At 36.1% G+C, this 20,194-nt stretch overlaps 1 protein-coding gene across 2 annotated transcripts in view; it reads left to right on the top strand.

The window, feature by feature from the left end:
- Nucleotides 1-801: 801 nt before the first annotated feature.
- IL6ST (interleukin 6 cytokine family signal transducer) overlaps nucleotides 802-20,194 on the top strand; it is a 28,153-nt gene continuing 8,760 nt past the window's right edge. The window contains exons 1-10 of one of the 2 annotated variants that reach the window (XM_034440898.3): nucleotides 802-1,188; nucleotides 10,194-10,274; nucleotides 11,358-11,669; nucleotides 12,485-12,617; nucleotides 12,980-13,140; nucleotides 13,526-13,674; nucleotides 14,664-14,817; nucleotides 15,610-15,692; nucleotides 16,820-17,039; nucleotides 18,613-18,789. In XM_034440898.3, the coding sequence (XP_034296789.2) occupies nucleotides 10,208-10,274; nucleotides 11,358-11,669; nucleotides 12,485-12,617; nucleotides 12,980-13,140; nucleotides 13,526-13,674; nucleotides 14,664-14,817; nucleotides 15,610-15,692; nucleotides 16,820-17,039; nucleotides 18,613-18,789 (1,456 nt within the window). In that variant the 5' untranslated portion in view covers nucleotides 802-1,188; nucleotides 10,194-10,207. The remainder of the gene's footprint in view (nucleotides 1,189-10,193; nucleotides 10,275-11,357; nucleotides 11,670-12,484; nucleotides 12,618-12,979; nucleotides 13,141-13,525; nucleotides 13,675-14,663; nucleotides 14,818-15,609; nucleotides 15,693-16,819; nucleotides 17,040-18,612; nucleotides 18,790-20,194) is intronic. The other variant, XM_034440899.3, reaches the window with a different exon arrangement.

The following is a 20,194-nucleotide window of genomic DNA, read 5'->3' as shown; positions in this document are numbered from 1 at the left end:
GAGGATGCCAGCTGAAAACATCTGTTCCCTCTTTCGGTACCTTCCTTTATTTGTAAAACCTTTTGCTCTTTGCTCCATTTGTCACTTGTTTCTGTGAAAATATAGTGTAATATAAAGCCTTAATTAAGGTGTTAATTAGTGGTACACTATTAGTTGCAGTAAGCCCCTCCTCCTAAATACTGAGATTTATTAATGCCATAAAATTTCATTTAATTGCAGATCAAATCGCTTCCTCCATGATTTGCCACAAACTTTTTATCCCTTACCAAACACATGCTTTTTCTTTTCTTTTCTTTTGCACCTATGAACCTCCTTTGCCCACTTTCTCTCTGTTCTGAAGATAGCCAGATTCCTTTTAGGACATTGATAAAGCAGAATAGGATAGGATAACAGAGTTGGAAAGGACCTCACAGTAGGTCATCTAGTCCAACCTCCTGGCCAAGCAGGAAAAACTTATACCATTTCTGACAGATCTCTTCTTGAAAGCATCCAGCCATGAAGCTCCCACAACTTCTGAAGGTAAGCCATTGATTGTTCCGTCAGAAAATTTCCCTTTTATTTAAATAAAGCAATTTATTCCCTTCGAATGCTATTTTTATTTGCAGCCAATTTGTTAGCTGCACCAAGCCAGTCCTGTGCAAATAATCATACCGTTAATTGGACATTAACAATGGGGCTCAGTTTCTTTCCATATAAGCTTAGTTTCTTTCCATATAGCGCCCGATGAAGGGAACGCAGTCTCTTTACGCACGTACAACCGTGTATGTTACTACAGCCCATCATATTAACTATAAAGTAGCCGCTCCGAAGGGATGCTTCGATCTCCTCAGACCCCACTCCGGGGCCTCTTTCCTCTCCGGTCAATCCCCTCAACCGCCCGTTCCCTCGCCCCCCCCCCCCCCGCCGCTTCTCCTCCTCCTCCCTTTTGGGACCAACTGCCCGGCATCAGACAGCCAAAAAAAACCCGTTACGGGAAGCGCCTCCTCCCCGTTTGCCACGCCCATAACCCCCACGTGACCACCGGGTCCGCCAATGGCGGCCCGAATGGCTCCTTCCCTTTGGGCCGCCTCGCTGCAGTTACAGCCGAGAAGTCGGTAGCGAAGGAGTCTCCGCCGCTGGGCTCCAGGGCGATGGTTCGCGGCCTGCCGAGGTTGCGCAAGTAGCCGGGACGAGACGAGAGGCGAAGCGGTGAGTGGAATGGAGTGGAGTGGGGAAGAGGGCGTTACGAGCTCGACCCCCGCTCCTTTTAACCCGTTGGGAAGAGCGGGGGAGGGGGGGGGAGGCGCGAGAAGAAGCTCAGCCGCCGAGCCAGGCCGAAAGAAGGAGGAGGATTTGGCAGCTGCCCATCCTTCCTCGACTCTGGTCCTTCTGCTTCGGCCCTTGGAGATGAGAAACTTCCTTCGGGGCCGCCGCAGGGCCCAAAGGAAGTCCACAAAATCGCCCTCGGCGTCCACGAGGACCGCCGGGCTTGGAGCAGCCTCTGCTGTATTTTATATAGACCAGGGGTCTCCAACCTTGACAACTTCAAGACTTGTGGACTTTAATTCCCAGAATTCCACAGCCAGCTTTGCTTTGCTGGCTGTGGAATTCTGGGCTGTGGAATCCTGGGAGTTGAAGTCCACAAGTCTTAAAAGTTGCCAAGGGTTGGAGACCCCTGATATAGACCTCTTCTGTCAGTCGGTCCAAGAGCGGAGCCCATTTTCCGCTCTCCGGATCAGGCTGGCGCCATCCGCTTCTGATTGCAGCCTTGTGAGCAAAAATGTGGGGCTGGGGGCGGGGAGGGGAGGGGGGAATTCCCAGCGCTTTTTGTTCGCTCGTGTGCTTTTCTGATGTGTACGTGTGTGTGTGTGTACGTGTGTGGGAGAGGTGTTGGGGGAGTGGGATTATTCACCCCACACTCTTTATTTTTTTTTATCTTGTGTTCGGAACAGAGTCGGGCAATGACCCTGGATCTGGACTTAAATAAACAAGCCCGAGTCCTGGGTACGATTGCGGTGATCATATTTTCCTGAAATACAAATGAAATAAAAGGACAAGCCTGAAACGCAGGCAGATTTGGGGGGGGGGGGTTGGTTCATAAGGATTAAAAACGGTAATCGTTTAGGTTGATAACTCTGCCAAAGGAAATTCGAGAGCTCAGGAAGGACAGGAAAACTTGACAAAAGGATATTCTAATAATGTCTGAAAAGTGTGACAAGGTTCGAAGTCACAAGAAGCAAATAGTAAAAAGCGTTTCCGCAATCTGAATTAAAAGGCACTATTGGGTACAGTAAAAGATAAATGACTAAAATAAAGGAGGAAAGAAAATTTTTGAAACAATCTAAAGGAAGGCTTCTGAAATAAAAGGCTGTCCTTTATCTACCTGGGGCCACTCTAGATTTGATGTGCGACAGGCTTGGAAGGAATAACTTTTTTTTTTAATTTGATTTATATGCCCCCCTTCTCTGGAGACTCAGGGCAGCTTACAGTGCGTTAAGGAATAGCCTTCATACTTTTGTATATTTTTTACAAAGTCAGTTTATTGCCTCCACAAACTAAATCCCACTTTGAGCCTGGCAAGATTCGAACTTACTAATTGCAGACAGCTGGAGTTAAATTACAATGCATTAGTCTGCTGACCTATCCAGGCTCCTCTTATTCTTAATATTTATTCTGAATATTTAAATTATCCTCAGTTCATTTCTCCTTTCTTGACATCCTTTCAACATCTGTTCTGCAAAATAAAGTATAGGTGTTTGATGATTTACAACCTTTTGGCTGGAAGTTAAAACAGTGCTGAAAGAAGTGGCTTGCAACCCTTCCTTGCACTTAGGTGCTTGGCAATCAGCATGTGTTTACAATGGTTGCAGTGCCCCTGGATTGCGAGATTGCCATTTGTGACCTTCCTAGCTGATTTCCCAATAGGGCAAGCAAGATTTGCTTAGTAACCAATGTGATTCATGGTCATATAGCAAAAAAGATTGTAAAATTGAACACAGCTCAATTAACTGCCCTGCTTAGCAACATAAATTCTGGCCTCAATTGTGATTGATAGTTGAAACTTACCTGTAGTCATATGGTCCCAAATAGCATGAATTCATTTATGGCTGTCTTGTCAGAATATTCATGACTGGGAAGACATGGTAACAAGGTCAGCCAATGAATAGGCATAGCAACTAAGTCAGCCAATGGGAGCTAAAACAGTTTTGGAGGCTGGGCGTGGCTCAGCTCTGAGTCTGAGAAGGAGAAACTGAAACCAGTGTGTGTGAGCTTGTCTGCTGATCTGAGCTGAAATGAAACTCTGAATCTGCTGTTGGTATTGTAAACGTCATGTATTATTGTGTATATAAAGAAGTTATTGAATCCTGCTGCATCAGTTTATCTGTGTGTGCTTCTGGATTTGTTTTTTGCAACGAAATCTGATATGTCTGTAGTTTTGCCTATCTTTCTGTCCTCCTAAACTGCTTTAAAATTCTAATCTCTGAATTGTGATCTGCTTTTCTGGTATCTGTATGGTCTTGTACAAATGGAAACCTCGACTTGGGACTGTATCTCATAGGACCACATGGAATAATACATAATTAGATATACGTGCTGCAAGGTACAGGTAGTCCTCAACTTAAGACCATTTGACTCAAAATTTCCATTGTTAAATAAGGCAGTTCAGTGAGTTTTGCCCCATTTTACAACTTTTTTTGCCACAGTTAAGTGAATCACTGCAGTTATTCAGTGAATCATACAGTCATTAATGGAATCTGGCTTCCTCCATTGACTTTGCTAGTCAGAAGCAGCTGGGAAAGTTACAAATGGTGATCACATGACCCTAGGAATGTGCAACTGTCATAAATACATGTTAGTTACCAAGCACCCAAATTTTGATCTCATGACCATGGGGTTGCTGCATTGGTTGTAAGGGTGAAAACTGGTTATCACTTCTTTCAGGGCCATTGTAACTTGAATGGTCACTGAATGAATGGTTGTAAGTTGAAGACTATCTGTATATATAAAGTCTGGATGTCAGAGAAAGGATGTCTAGAATTCTTATCAATTACTATTCAGTGTTCCATATTTAGGAAGTGTTTTTGTATGTGTGTATGTCTGTGTGTGCTGAAGCATCTGCTCATTCTTCAAAGTTGTATAAGCTTTATCATAAAGTTATGATGTAGTTCTGTACAATGTTTGTATCTGTACTTCACACTATTTAAAATCCTATACCTATAATTGCATTTAATTGTATCTTTGTTTACCTTTGTTTCTCTTCTTCCTCTCCTTTTTTTCTGTCTCCCACTCTTTCTCAATTAAATTCTTTATAAAAAATTATGTATTGTTTTTTATATCAATATAGGAAAAGTTACAAGTAAATAGCTACTATGTATTGTAATTTACAAAGAGATTGGTAATTGGCAGTACTGTATATAATATCTACCAATTTTAATAAACTTTGAAGCACTAATGTCAGTGTATGAGAGTTCATAGACTGAAAGAGACATAGCAACAGATCAGTCAATGGGAGCTGATTGGTGACTGAAACAGTCTGGAGTCTGGGCGTGGCTTAGCTCTGCAGCTCTGAAACTGAAACAAGTCTGCTTAGCTCTGAACTGAAACTTAACTCCTTTGCTTGTACTTGGAGAACCTGCTTGTGTATTGTATACTTACTTCATGTAAGTATACATGTGTTATATATAAAGACAAGTTTCTTATATGTAAAATGGAATCCTGAATCATTTACTTGTGTGTGCTTTATGGAAGTGATTGCTGCTGCAAACGCTGACCAATTATAACTGAACAGTTCTTTTTATTTTATGTAATAGTTGAACTGCATCATATGGGCAGAGTTTGTGTGCCCAGTCTGCAGGAGAATGTAGTGTTGTCACATATATGAACATAATTTCCTACATGCATATTTCTTGGCAACTTTGAGTTGTATGTTGAGTACTCTTGAAAACATATTCTAGCATTTTGATGCCCGTTAAGTTAATACTTTTCTATAAATAGTAGTAGAAAGAAGAAGAAGCAGCCAGAACAATGTTCTTAAGGAAATTCCTCAATTGCTCTCAAACACATACCAAGGAAGCCTTTGTTATTATTGTTTTCCTGTATCATATAACATGTTACTTTTTCACAGAAATTATAAAATACCTAATAAGCATCTTTTGCAAAATCACTCCTTTCCCACTTGAATGCTTGCAAATGTAAATATTTAGGAAAGAGGTATCTTATAGTCAATATAAGGAAAAAAGTATTGGCAATCAAACATTGCAACATGGGATTGGCTTCTAAAAATAAATGGAATAAATTTCATGTAGCTTTTTTTTCAGTAGAGAAGATTAGACTACTGGCTAAGACTACTGTCTTAGCCATTCCCATGCCACACCCAGCTTTCCCTGCTAACTATAAGAACAACATCAGTCAATGCTGGCACATTTTAGCCAGTATGCCTCAAATGAAATTTTAAAAAACAGCTTTACACAAACCTGGCATACTCCTACAACAGGAAGGGCCTACTTCGGAGCCCATCAGTCAAAGAATTCCATTTGCCGGGATCCAGAAGAAAAGCCTTCTCTGCCTCAGCGCCCACCCTTTGCCCTCCCCACCCTCCTATTCTTCCACAAGAGCCTAAAGACCTGGCTCTGCTGGTTGGCCCAGGATCCAAATAGGAGAGTTTCACACTATGGTAACTGCTAGATTGATGGCAGATCGACTTCCTCTCCCATTACACTCTGCTCTCTATCCATCCATCTTTCTTTTTTGGTAATCATATCCTGTAGTTGTATTTCTTGTTGTATTATTTTTCATTGTTTATTTTATTGCTCTATTATCTTTTGTTCATTTCTTCCTTTTTATTTCATTTTTATTTCATTTTATTTTCATTTTTCTTCCTTTCTTCTTTTCTAGGCTACCGCCTGGAGTAGCCCCACGGTGAGATTGGCAGCAAATAAAATTAACAAATAAATATTCAGTCTGTTCTGTGCAAGATAGGATATCTAACTTAGCAATACTGTACTCTCTTTTTACAACCTTGTAGCCCCTCTTCAGGATAACCTTATAAACCAACAAACAAGCCCGCATTTAATGTATTTATGGATAAATGTATAAGAAATTGTTGTGAAGTTGGAGGTTTTCAGGTTAGGAATGTGAATGTGCACCTTTTGTATAATTATTATGTAATCTTGGCTGACATGATTTGCAGCATATTTTAAACCATATAATGCCGTGAGAAATATTTTAGATGCAACTGTATTATGCATTATGGAGATATAAGAGCCTGAGTGGTACAACAGACTAATGCTACTGTTAAAGGTAGTATTTAGCTTCCAGCTGCCTGCAATTACTGCAAGTTCAATTCTCACCAGGCTCAAGGTTGACTCAGCCTTCCATCCTTTCTAAGGTAGGTAAAATGAGGACCTGGTTTGTGGGGGCAATAAGCTGACTTTGTATAAAAATATACAAAAGTATGAAGGCTATTGCTTAACGCCTTGAAAGCCGCCCTGAGTCTCTGGAGAAGGGTGGCATAAATCAATTTTTTTTTAAAAAAAAAAAGTCTAAATATGGTTGCAATATTTAATGAAGTTGAGAAATTGGGAGAATTATAAGGGAAAGAATAAAGAGAAGATATGAATTATGGTGTGAAGATCCTCAGAAGAGAGGTGAGAAATTTAAGGAACAAAATGCAATGACAACATTGGTGGATGAGCATTGGTAGGTGAAAGCAATTGTGATTTGCAAAGGTAGATAGGAGTTTTCATGCAAACTAGATTTAGCTATATTTTAATTGCTTACTATTCTTTTCTGTGCTTTGGATAAAGTTGCTGGCCCTGAAAGGGACTAGGTGTATATGCATACCTATGCAAATATAATGCTGTGCCTAACCGGATTGAAAAAATGGCTCAGATACATCCAATTCTGTTTAGGATTTGGGTTTTTGAAATTATATTATGTTTGCAACCTAATTACCCTTTTTTGTTTCTTTTAAGAATTTTTAGTAATAATTTACTATAAAGTATCCATAAGACCTATGTAAAATTCTTTCACTATAATAAACATTCTTCACATATTGATCTGAATATTGATGATAAATATTCATTTATTCCCCCTGGAAAGAGATTTTCATGCCCTTTAAAAAAGGAATAGATGTTTACATTGTCAAATAAAAATATCAGTTTCAGAGCTGAGGTTGGCCATGAATCAATGGAAGCATTTTCATATGCAAATCAGAATTTTCAGCAATTTTGGCATGCTGAGGAGAAACAAACATGCCAATGATGCTTGGTCATTACATCTATGGAAGCTTGTTTACCGTAATGTGCAAAACAGTCTTAACGTTTCTCTAGACAGACTTTTGGTTTGCATGTAAGAAGCTTCTGCTGGTTGTAACTACTCACACTGCAGGAAATGCTAGTTTCCCATGAATTGAGAATGTGTCATGCCTCTTAAATAATGGCAAAAGTTTCAGTTGTATACTTGGAACATTCTGATCTGTGTCATATCTCTTGGAAGCATTTTATTACCGGTAGAGAATAAATCTACTTCACCAAACTTTATGATTCAGAATTAACAATTATAATTATACCATAATATTACTCCTGCCAAATCTACAAGACAGAGAAAACTTAGTGCTCTACTGTACTTTAGTGGAAGGCTGAAGAGGGGATACGTGGCATCAAATACCTATTGTTATAGAAAAGTACTCTACTGAAAATATGAATTAACAGCAATTGGGGAATGAGTTGCTGTTATTTCCAATTTTTTATTAAACTGTATATGTTAGTACCATGTTTCCCTGAAAATAAGACCCTGTCTCGTTTTTTTTTAACCCTGAAATAAGCACTTGGCCTTATTGCCATGTGCTCAAAAGCCCGATTGGGCTTATTATCAGAGGATGTCTTATTTTGGGGAAAACAGGGTACCTTATCCAACTTACATCATTTATATAATTTACACAGTCTTTGACTTACAACCGCAATTGAGCCAAAAATGTATGTTGCTAAGTGAAACACATGAATTTTCCCCCATTTTTTTTGCCACACTTATTAAATAAATCACTGCAATTGTTATTTTAGGAATAGTTGTAAGTGAATCTGGCTTCCCCATTGACTTTGCTTGTCAGAAGGTTGTAAAAAGTGATCACATGACCCCAGGACACTACAACCATCATAAATATGAATGAGTTGGCAAGTACTGTTATCTGAATTTTGATCATGTGACTATAGGGATGCTGCAACGGTCATATATGTGAAAAATGGTCGTTACTTTTTTTCAGTGCAATTGGTAATTAAATGTCATTAAATGAACCATAGTAAATCAAGGACTAGATTCAATTTCTGCAGAAAAAAAATGAAATTCCATATTTTGGCACAAATTCAAAAATACATTCAAATCTTTGAATCAAACTGGTGCAATAATAGAACAAGCCCATCTCAGTCAGTGACTCTGTGTGGCTTACAGTTTAAAAAATTATAGTTTTTATAAACTATAAATTATAACATTATATTGAAATACTAGAAACATTTTAAAACAAAAAATAGAAATACATCCAAATGAAACATATATAGCAGCCAAGATAATTGATGCAGATGGTGTATATAACCATGGTCTGTTGCTTGCAAAGTCTGTTGAATTGAAATTTTACAGTAATGTAGCTGAAATATCCTAGATTAACAAATCCATGTAGCTAAGGATATAATATTAACTGTTTCTTGTGATCTTATTAATTCAGTAAAAGATTTACTTATTGAATATAACTTCATTATGTTGGGAGAGTAAAATGGATAAGGGACATTTGTTCATATGATATAGGCTTGTTCTGTTATTGCCCTGCTTTGATTCACAGAGATTTGAATTTGTGCAAAAATATGGAATTTCATTTTTTTTCTGTTTTCCCCAAAAAGTCCAAAAGGAGACTTCCAGTTAGCACTAAAATTAGCGTCTTTTCTCTAATCAAGGTTGTCACCATCTCTGCCAACCATCATACATAAGAACAAAGTACTATATCATTTTTCCAATTTTTATTGGTCAACCTGCAGAAATATCTCTGGTTTTGACTGTACATTTATCTTTTTTTAATTTTCTGAATATATGTGTTCAATCCATAATTCTTTAGTTTTTTTACAAGTTACCAAAAATGCTAAGTCCCTTCTTGAAGTTTACATTTCTAGAACATATTTGAAATACTCTTCTCGCAGTTAGAGACTACTCCGATTGACTGCCTTATTGTATCGCAAGCAGAAAACTCAAATAAAGGAGATATTTATTACCAATATTTGTAGCTCAGGATTGAAATGAGGGGTCCTTGGTGCTCTCTGAGCTTGCTAGATAACACCATCAGTGTTAGTAAGGAGGGGGGTTTCCTGTTAATTTATATTCTAGTGGCTTTCCTGTCAGTGTTAGTGGGGGAAGGCTTAGAGATGCTTTGGTTGAACTGTTTATTGTTGGCTCTTTGGCAGTTTCTTGATTGGGGTATTGTTTACTTGATTGTTGGTCTGCTGTTAACCTTGGAGTTAATCTATGCTGATCTGGATGCTGATTGCTAGTGGAGTATGGGTGATAACAACTCCCACCAACCAACACTGACAAGGCAAGCCACCAGAATATAAACTGACAGCAAACAACATTCCTTAATAACACTGATGATGTTACCTAGTTTGGATAATCAAATTTCTGCAAGAAAACAAGCAAGCTCAGAAAGCACCAATGACCCCTCAGAAAACTCAAAAGCTTTACAGTTGTAGGTACAGGCAAGTGTCAGCAAGATGTCAGTGAAAATACATCCACTATAAATAAACTTAATCCTGTAACAATATTCTGATGTATAGTACCAACCAATCAGTTGGTTAGAATTTTAAAAAAAGCATTATGGGAAATTAAAGTCCAAGAAAAGCCATAATTTTAACAACAGAGATTCAATAAAATTTAATTTTTCTTTTAGATTTAAAAGGAAACCTTCCCCTTTTTTTGGTATTAACTTTCAGATATTTACAATTATCGGTTTTACAGATCATAACCGGCACTCATTCATTGTAACTTTGAACAGTCACTAAATGAGTGGTTGTTAACTAATGGCTTCCTGTATTTGTCCGTGTGTGTTTGATTTTGACTGAACTTTCTATCATGCTTAATTAAGATAGCTGAACTTACCTACTAGGAGATACAGTACCTGCATAAAAATAAATGTCTGATTCACCATTCTAAAAAGAGGTTGCATAACTGTTTTACAGTGACTTGGATCAAAATGTTTTCAAAATGGGGCATGTCAATGCAAGGTGTCTACGTTCTCCTGAGCATTTACTACTTTGGAGGTAAGTCTGTAATGATGAATTATAGCACTGGTGAATGAGACTGATTTAATATTGTGTTTAAATTACATTAGTGATTTTGAGTATTAGTTTGAAACTTAGGTTATAGAACAAGAATGTAGGTATTAACAAAATTCTGTATAGGTTCAGAGTTTTCTACTGATGTGCTGATTATTTGTGGATTAAAACCTTTTGAATAGATACTAATTCAAATTTATTGAAACAAAATGTAACAACATGAAGCAGCAACAGACTAATAATTGAATCAAAGGACATTTAACTGATTTATGACTTGAATTTAGCAAGGGAACAATAAAAGAATTAGTGATCCAAGAATGATGGGGGACTAACCACACAGGTTGGTTTAAGCCCATGAGACTCTAGTAGTTCTTAATTTTATTTGGAGTCCCCCAAATTAAGAACAATCTTGTCATGTTTTGATGAGCTGTCAACAGCAGTGATATGATGGCATTTGCAGAAAATACCACTGAAAACCTGTATCTGTCCTTGGTAGATTTGATCGAGTAAAGTTTTAGCTTAGTCTTTCTGTGCTACACTTACCTCAGTGTCAGTAGGTTTACTCCTTTTAAGATGTTTGCTCTAGTTATCTCAAAGGAAATATAACACTTCTATGCAGTTGGTTCAATGCACTGTTTAATTACTGGTCCTATTCTAATTCTATAATAATAAAACTATACTATTCTAGTTCTAGAAGAACTTGTTCCTAGAAAACATTAATTCCTAGCATAATGCTAAAATTTAAATAGACATCAATACAAATAGCAATTATCAAGCTTCTCTTTGAGTTTAAAGCCTAAAATAAATCAATAAAAGCTTTAAGCTCAATAATTTGGGAGGGGAATGTTCTGTTTCTCCTCAAGACCATGTAGAATTTCTGGTCGTTTATGTTTTGAGAGTGACTAGTGTTTTATGTCAGACATCACACTTCTCCCCCCCCCCAGGAGAAAAGTTGACTTTTCTAGTGTAGTTTTGCGAAGGCTGTTGTTGTTTTCTATCTTATTTATTGTTTATAGCAATAATAAATATGTTTTCCAATGGAAAAGTAAATGTAATCATTTCTCTCAGTTTCAGATGGGCTTATGAACATGTGTGGCTATATCATCCCAGAGTCACCGGTAGTATTGTCCATTGGTTCCAATTTTACAGCATTTTGCATTTTCGATAATAATTGTTCTTATGGCAAAATTCGTGCTGAGCAAGTTATCTGGAAAACAAAAACAACAGTTGTCCCTAAAGAACAATATAGCATAATAAATGAAACTGTTTCTAGTGTAACATTCAGTGATACTTCTACATTGGTTTCTCCTCTGACTTGCAACATTTTAGTACCTGGCGGTTTGGTACAGAACATCTATGGAATTCAAATTCAACTGGGCTGTAAGTCATGTCCTTTAATTTTTCTGTGGCTGGAGAAAATTCTAATGCTGGGATATATTAAATTACTTATCTTTTTAAGATCTTCCCTTTGCATGTTCATAAAATTTTAGTTATACTTGAATTCAAAAGAGGACAAATCAGTATAACAAATATTCTGGCAAATGTAATGGCAAAGTCTAAATAATTTTTCACTTATTTAAGTACCATATAAACATAAATATAATGTTTGTCCATTTACACAATTTGAGTGTATTTTTTGAGAAAATATGTTTACATTTTTAAAAATGTGGAATTTTCAAGTTGTCTTAAGCTTCTGAAAAAGATTGAAATATTAGTAAAGTACAAAAGCGTTTGTGGTTAGACGGGCACGTAATTATTTTTTTTCTTTATAATTGTTAATGAAAAATCACTACTTCAGGGTTTGGGTATGTAATTTAATATTTTAAACACATGGAAAATTTCCATATATTTGCTGTAATTACTCTAATTCAGTTATGGTATTGGATGTGCTGGACTTAACATTAGTGAAAAGATGCTCATGCATGAAAATATAAAGAAGGGAGTCTGGAAAGTATTTCCTTTTTGGATTGGATCAAGTTCCCAGCTGTGATTTTGATATAGAAGAAAGGAATGGGACTTGTCAATTGCAGATTATCCATAATATTCCAGCCCATGCTGTTTACAGAAGTGACTTTAAGCATTCCACAGAAGCTTGACAAGGGTAAATGAAGGAAGAGGGATGGAACATATATTTGCATGTATCTTTTTGTTGTCACAAATTTTGGACTAGTTTCTGCTATGTTTCTTTTTTCCAGTTCCTCCCGAGAAACCTACAAACTTGAGCTGTATTGTGATTCAGACACAAGCAGCATCCTTTATTCAAAGATGTTCCTGGGAACCTGGAAGAGATACATTATTGACCACTAATTATACTTTAAAGCATAGGTGGTAAATATATTTTAAAATGAACCACTTAATTTTTTAATGTGTTCAATTACTTTTAAAGGAACTCCTGACCTTCTCAAATTAATGCTTTCATATCGCAAACCTGAAATATTTTATGCAGCCAGAAATTGTGGGGTCAGTTACCCTGTGAACTGTAAGCAGTTCTAACAGTTTGTTCCAAGAAGTGTTCCAATTTGAGTAAAGGAGTACTTAATTCAATGTTAAGCTTACTTAGAGTAAATTTCATTTAGTTCTGTGATATTTACTTGTGATTAATTATGCCTCAGATTATGTGAGTGTGCCCTTGTAGATATTACTATGACATCAAGATATTAATACATTTAATGTTTCTTTTCTTTATGTAGGCCAACTGCAGCACTTCCTGATTGTATACCTCAAGATAGTAATAATTCTTGTACCATTTCTGTTGTCGTCTTTTTTGTTACCGTGGAAATGTGGGTAGAAGCCAAAAATGAACTTGGAGTAGCTGAATCTGACCACATTGAATTTGATCCCATATCTTGTGGTAACTATGCTCCTTTCCATTAACTAATGTTAGAGGACTCTCATTAATTTTTTCACTTGATATTTGAAATCTCTTCCTCTGAATTAGTCTTGATAGTCTGGATTTGAAGAAGAATATTAATCAGAGCTTATGAGCCTTTTGTACATAACATTTGTCAAAAGCTTCTTACAGTATCTGAATGTTTTTCTTGGGCTCATGCAGCTTCATTTAATCTTTAAAAAAAACCATTTGGTTAAATTAATTGCCAACAGGGTCCTTAAGCACTTTGGTGCATACTCCAAATCTTAAAATGTCAAGAAGTATATAGCTCTAAATGCAAAACGTTGGGGTTGAAATTAATTGAATCTGTATATTAAACAAAACATTTTTCTTCCTTTGTTCCTAGTGAAACCACTGTCTCCACACAAGCTGTCCCTAAATTCAGGAGAATTTCCTAGTATCTTAAGGCTGTCATGGGAAAACAGATTTAATGAACCTCAAGAACTGAAATATAAAATTCAATATAAGATCTTGAACAGCAATGATTGGACTGAGGTAATCCTATGGCTGTTTTTTATTATGACAATTTCTGTTTTACTGTACAGATAACCCTCAACTAACAACTGGTCAGTTCAAAGTTATGGTGGACCTCCTGGGGTACTAGTGACATGATTCTGAAGTTATGATGGCCATCCTTCCCGTTCCCACAGTCACATGACCACATTTGAGACACTCGTCAACCAACCCACATTTATGGCTGTTTGCAGTGTCCCATGGTCACATGACCATATTTGGCAATATTTTGGTTGATAACTTGTATTTACTTCCAGTTTTTGGCAAAACCAACTCGTAGTGAACAATTGGTTCACTTAACGACTGTTTCAAAAAAGGTCATAGAATCAGGTTATGAATGAAAGAAACTCCACAAATACTGCACATCTAAAAACAATTCTGCATGAAGGTCTGGGGGAAAAAATCTGGCTAATATCAGAAGCTGGTAGACAGTTATAAGAAATGCCTACTTCTACCAGATATTAGAACCAAGGTATATTTACCTTTTGCTCAAAAAGAAATGTTCAGTTATATCATCTTTATCTTTGTTTACTATTTGGATGAAAATAAAATCTTAATATCCAATATTGATATGTTTTTTAAAAAGTTTATATGCAGTATATTTACTTTTTCACATGACTGTACTGATAGTCTTCGACTTATGACTGCAGTTGAGCCTGGAATTATGGTCCTAAATTGTGGCGGTCAGTCAGTGGGTCATTATCTGACTGCCCAATTTTATTGCCTTTTTGTGGCAGACGTTAAGCGAAACCATTTTCCCCAATGGATGTTTTTTGCCAGAAACTGGAAATAAATGTTTGTTTCTGGCAAAATAACCATCCTAAAACATGGTGAAGCTACAAGATGGCACAAACGGCTGTAAATGCCCTTTTAAGACTTTAAAGAGAAACATACACAGCAATTTTAAAATCTGTATGGGTATCATAGTAAGTGAGTATCATAACACTTACGAAATTCAGCTTTATTTTCAGATTCCACCTGTAGATACAGCTTCGTCGAGAACTTCCTTTACTCTCCAGGAACTCAGGCCAAATACAGCATATCAGATTAGACTGTGTTGTGCAATTCATTCATCAAAGTACTGGAGTGAATGGAATGAAGTAATTGGATTCACTGCTGAAGACAGTAAGCAATGTTTGTTTGTTTGTTTATCTGGCCTCACAATGTCAAAAGATGAAATAGTTACATGTCTGCACAAGTTACCCTGTAACCTAAAAAGAACATAAAAGGAGATCTATAACTCCATGAGCAAAGAGCCTGAAAATGGATGATCAACTACTGTCAAGCATGGGAAGTCTGATACTAAAAATTATTAATATCTCTGAAATTAGTAATTATCTTTGCTTCAACAATCTCCATTGGTTATATAAAAAACATTAATCATGATATTCCTTTGAGAATTATGTGTTTCAAATTCAGAGCTCAAGAGGGTTCTGACCGCCTGAATAAAGGATTAAAATGATTTTTAGAAACAGGAAAAATGCAGGACATATAACAAAAAATCTTACAATGTTACAGGATAATAATATTTCAGATATTATGGATAAAAATTATAGAGGCTGAGATTTTCCACCTTCTATAAATTATACAGCATTTTTTCTTTTAGTTTGAAAACTGATACTAATAAATAATCCTCGAATTATGCAGAGAAAAGGACTCTTGGGTGATGGCTGTTCAGTGCACAGTATTGTTGAAGTCTAGAACATTTTTGAGTGCAACTATAGGATATTTAATACCAATAGAAGATTAAAATATGTAATCTGTATCTGACATTATTGCTAAGCATTATAATGAAGCATGTGTCAATTGATTAAAACAATTTAAGACAGATTTTTTAATTTTGATAAATATGCATTAAATAAAATGAATAATGAGATTTTCTAAAATCTAGATGTTTGAATTTTTATCCTCTGTTAGAACCATCTAAAGGACCAGTTCTTTGGCGTAACATTAAAACTTCTGGCTCAACAGGAAATTGGACATTAGGCCTTCTTTGGAAGGTAGGAGAAAACTATATATCATGGTATAAGGGTTTTGCATTGATCTGAGGACTATACTTGGCTTTTAAATGACATGAAACTATGCTCAAAAAAGTAACTAAGGTCAGGACAATTAGTTTTTTGATCTAATTTAACCACTTCCCATATGTTTAATCATTTTCTTCAGTTAACTATAAAATTAACAAATGAGTGAACTTGCGAGAGGCTGGGGAAACTTTAATAACTCCCTAAAGCAGGGGTCCCCACCCTTTTGGTTCTCTGGACTGGCTTTGGCAGCTTGAGGAGAATGGCAGCACACGCAACCTAAACCCCACGCATGCGCAAATGAACCTTCATGCCCTCTCCTGCTGCCTCTGTGACCCAGTTTCCAACAAGTTACGACACGATACCGGTCTGTGGCCCAGGGGTTGGAGATCCCTTCCCTAAAAGCTTTCCAAGACTTATATACACCCCTCTTTGGAGGATAGGAAAAGATAGGAAAAGTTATGTAAACTTTTGGCAAAGATGCACAGGTAGAACAGGTTGGTTAAGAGGCAACTTAGCCCACAGAAGAAATGAGGGCATGGCAAATGTCTCAGAAGGGACCCTCTGTACTGCAAAAACAACTGAAAAGAAAAACAGACTTGCAAGATACTGTTAATATAACTTTATAGTAAAGTAGAGCTATTACTTCTGGGTGAGCTTCTTGTCTTGAGTACCTCAAAGATGGATATCCTGTTATCATATTCCCATTCAGTCTGTAGTACACTCTCCATTTGATACATTGAGTTCCGTTCTGATAAACAATATATTCGATTTCTTAGGTGACATTCTTTCTCTTTTTTAACTAATTTGATCTTTCCTAAAATAGAAAAATAGATAGAAATACTAGATCCAGTCGACAAGCCTTTGAGAGCATTTCCTATAAATTAAGTTAATTTTTCATGCAGTAAGGTTCCGTATTCTCTTCTTGACAAATGCACTTATCAAGGATTTGGGGTAAAAAGTTTGAGAATTGGCTTTCTTAACTTATTATAATCTACTGCTACTTTGAAACAGAAATGCTGGCTTAGTTGAATGAACATCTCGATGTGTATAAAGCATTTTCTTCATATATCATCTCTGAATAAAATAAATCTCTTCAACAGGAGTTGAGTCCTTCTGAAGCAAATGGAGTAATTTTGAAATATGAAGTATCTATTTCAAGAAGACCGCCACTTTCTTTTCCAACTAGACATTACACTCTGAATACAACCAAACTGATTTTAAATGTAGAAAATGGGACATATAATGTGAGCATTATAGCATTTAACAAAATTGGTAAATCTCCTACATCACACTTGCTTATTCCAGCAACTAATTCAAAAGGTAAAGTTTTTCAAATAATTTAATGAAGGGGGGGAAATCTAAATATTAATGTTAACAATAGACCACTTTTGTTTTTCTTATGGAGGGCAATCCATTCTTATTGAAGCCAATTTGGTCTAGTGGTTAAGGAACTGGGCTAGAAAGCAAGAGATTGTGAGTTCAAGTCCTGTCTTAGTTATGAAAGTCAGATGGGTGACCTTGGGTTACGCTAAACTAAGCTCACTCTAAGCCCAGTTCTTGTGACAGTAGCTGTTGTGAGGAAACTAAGAGGAGGAACTTAGTACTTTCAGTTATTCAAACTGATTTGTTATTTAGAAAAGATTTTTCTTCTGTTTGAATTGATTGTTTAAAAAATTGTCTTCAATTTTCTTTAAAGATAAATAAATTTAAGGAAAAAGTTCATCTTTCTTGCAACAACATAGCTGTAGTAATTACTTTGATTAGTTCTGTTAGTGAATAGATAAAATATTCCATTAAGGTATCTTAAATATGCTTCTTGCATATATAATTATCTTAATTAGATCCTAATGTTTCAGTTGAACAACTGGCTTATGATATAGTAATATAGTGTAGGTCTAGGACACGGGTGTCAAACTTGCCGTGTTACATTGCCATCATGTGACATTTCATGATGTTTTTCCCATTCGCGGAGCTGGAGTGGGTGAGGCCTCTGTGGGCCACCAGTTTGACACTCCTGGTCTAGGATATCTGAAGAACCGTCTCGCCTCCATTGACTAGTCCATCACATTTGTTCCAGTGAAAGAGGCCTTCAGATCCTGTTGGCCAAAGAATGCCAGCTGGCAGGGTCCAAGAGAAGACCTTTGTGGCCCCCACCCTATTGAATATTTTCCCGTCAGAGCTAAGGTTCGCCCCCACACTCCTGACCTTCTAGAAGAGTCTCAAAGCTTACCTGTGCTATTTAGCCAAAGGTCCTGACAGACCTGCTACGTTGGGGGTGACTGTCCAGCTAGAGAAAATCTCTACCCCCCCAGACTGCCCATCATCTTGGTTTTTAGCTTTTTTAATTACGTTTTTCTAATTTTAATTGTTTTTAGTACATTTTATTTTTTACTACATTGTAAGCCATCCAAAGTTGTTCTATCAGTGAGATGGGTGGCATAGAAATTTAATAAATAAAATTTCAGTAGATATTCTGTACAATACATATTAAAATTTCTTTTCTTTTCCTAAAATACATTTGCTGCTATAGGAATGCCAGATATGAGAATTTAAAAATGTTTTAAACTATTGAACATAGCCTGTCAGATGAGAATAGTAAAAGTGTTTTAATATCTGAATTCTCTCTCTTGCGTTAAAAAATCTCTTGCATGTTAAAAAATCCTTGAAATGTGATTCTAGTTCTAATGTTTTCTTATCTGTGACTGTAGACATCCACTCTGGCTTAGTCAGAAATACGCTGGGATTCGATTGTTCATATGACCAGCAGTGTTATATTTCAAACAAGAATCTTTAATTGAATTTTGGTGTTAAAATTAGGAACTTTGTAGAATGCTAGAATTTTCACTTTATATCTTTGGCAGAATTAAGGTTTTTTTTTTCTTCCTAATTTCAGCTCCTGTGAAGAATATTCTTGCATTTCCTAAAGATGGCAAACTCTGGGTAAATTGGACACCTCCCAGAGAGTCAGTTAGTAAATACATAATTGAATGGCAAGAAGCTTGTAGCAATTTAAACTGCCCTACTGAATGGCAGCAGGAACTTGGCTCAAAACGGAGAACATTTTTAAAAGGTAACTGTAAAGAATAATCTGTTATTTATACAATGAAGAGAAGAATTCTTTAGATGCTCTTATTTCCTTTAAAAATAAATCCAATTCTTCTTATTTATGTGCTTTGTTCACTATGCTATACCTTTTAAGGTAAAACACATGCAAAGTGCAAGAAAGGAATAAAAACTAATATAAATTTATAAATAATATAAATAAATTTATAAGATGTATTATAAAAAGAAATCAAATCTAATGCTTCTTAGGTTACTGGCCTTAGTCATACATAAGCAGTATTCCTAACTAACAGTAAAGGTGAATTTTAACATTTCAGCATTTTTGAACCAATATACCACTTTTCCATGTAAGCTAAGTTCTAACCTGGAGACAACCTGCAAGCCATCATATTGTTTTAGAGTTGAAAATTAGTAAGGTTTGTGTTTTCCTTTTTTTCATAGCCTGAAAGCTGCCCAGAGTCATCTTGTAGGGGGAGATGAGCAGCATAAAAATTTAGTTAATAAATAAATAAAATTGCAGCAGGGGAGCAAGAATTTTCATGCTACAAATACTTTTTTCCTCAATACAATAATTCCTGAATGACATCATTTTGACAAAACAACTAAAATTGCTATTCTGTTGCCTGAGAGGATGTGACTTAATTATGACATAAGTAATATGTTCCCCTGTTGTTCAAATTCCCACTGTTTGCCCTATCACTTTGCAGTTCATCAAATCTAAAAGACATTTTGTTTTGATTGTTTACTGCAGATACCACCTCAGCAGTGTGCTCAGAAAATAATATTGGGGACAAACTAATAAAATACGTTGTGTCCTAGAATTTTGAAACTTCTTGTGGAGCAGATTTGGAAATTGATTTAGAATTTTAGAGATTAAATATGGGTTTTTTTTCAGCAGACTGTCATTTAAAGCTTGTTATACATGAAGAGTGCCAGAATAGATTTTAGTTTTAAGGATGTCATTCCTTTTATTTTAGCTTTTAAGTAAAGAAGCTGGTAAAGGAGAGACTTTCGTGTGGACATTTTTTTTAACGAATATTCCTGTATCCTTCTCTGATACTGCCAAGTGATAAATCCTTGAAATCCACATTTCTAATTAATTTATATTGTTGGATTTTGTTTTATACAAAGGAACGGTATCAGTTATTTATTATTTATTTATTTATTTATTATTCGAATTTCTATACCGCCCTTCTCCTTTCGGACTCAGGGCGGTGAACAGCCAAAATAAAAACATTTATACATAAATACGATTAAAAATAGATTTAAAATAATTAAATTTGGCCCATAGTTTAAAATTTATCAATTTAAAATCCATATCAAAATTTAAAACCAACCATAAAATCATAAAATCAAGAGAGACCGGCTAACTGAAAGAGATGAGTTTTTAGGGCCCGACGAAAGGTCCGGAG

Source organism: Pantherophis guttatus, chromosome 2 (assembly GCF_059756535.1).
Source record: "Pantherophis guttatus breed Tessera chromosome 2, ASM5975653v1, whole genome shotgun sequence".
NCBI classification, from domain to species: Eukaryota; Metazoa; Chordata; class Lepidosauria; order Squamata; family Colubridae; genus Pantherophis; species Pantherophis guttatus.
The sequence above is the reverse complement of the archived record's forward strand: the minus strand, read 5'-3'. Positions and strand labels throughout refer to the sequence as shown.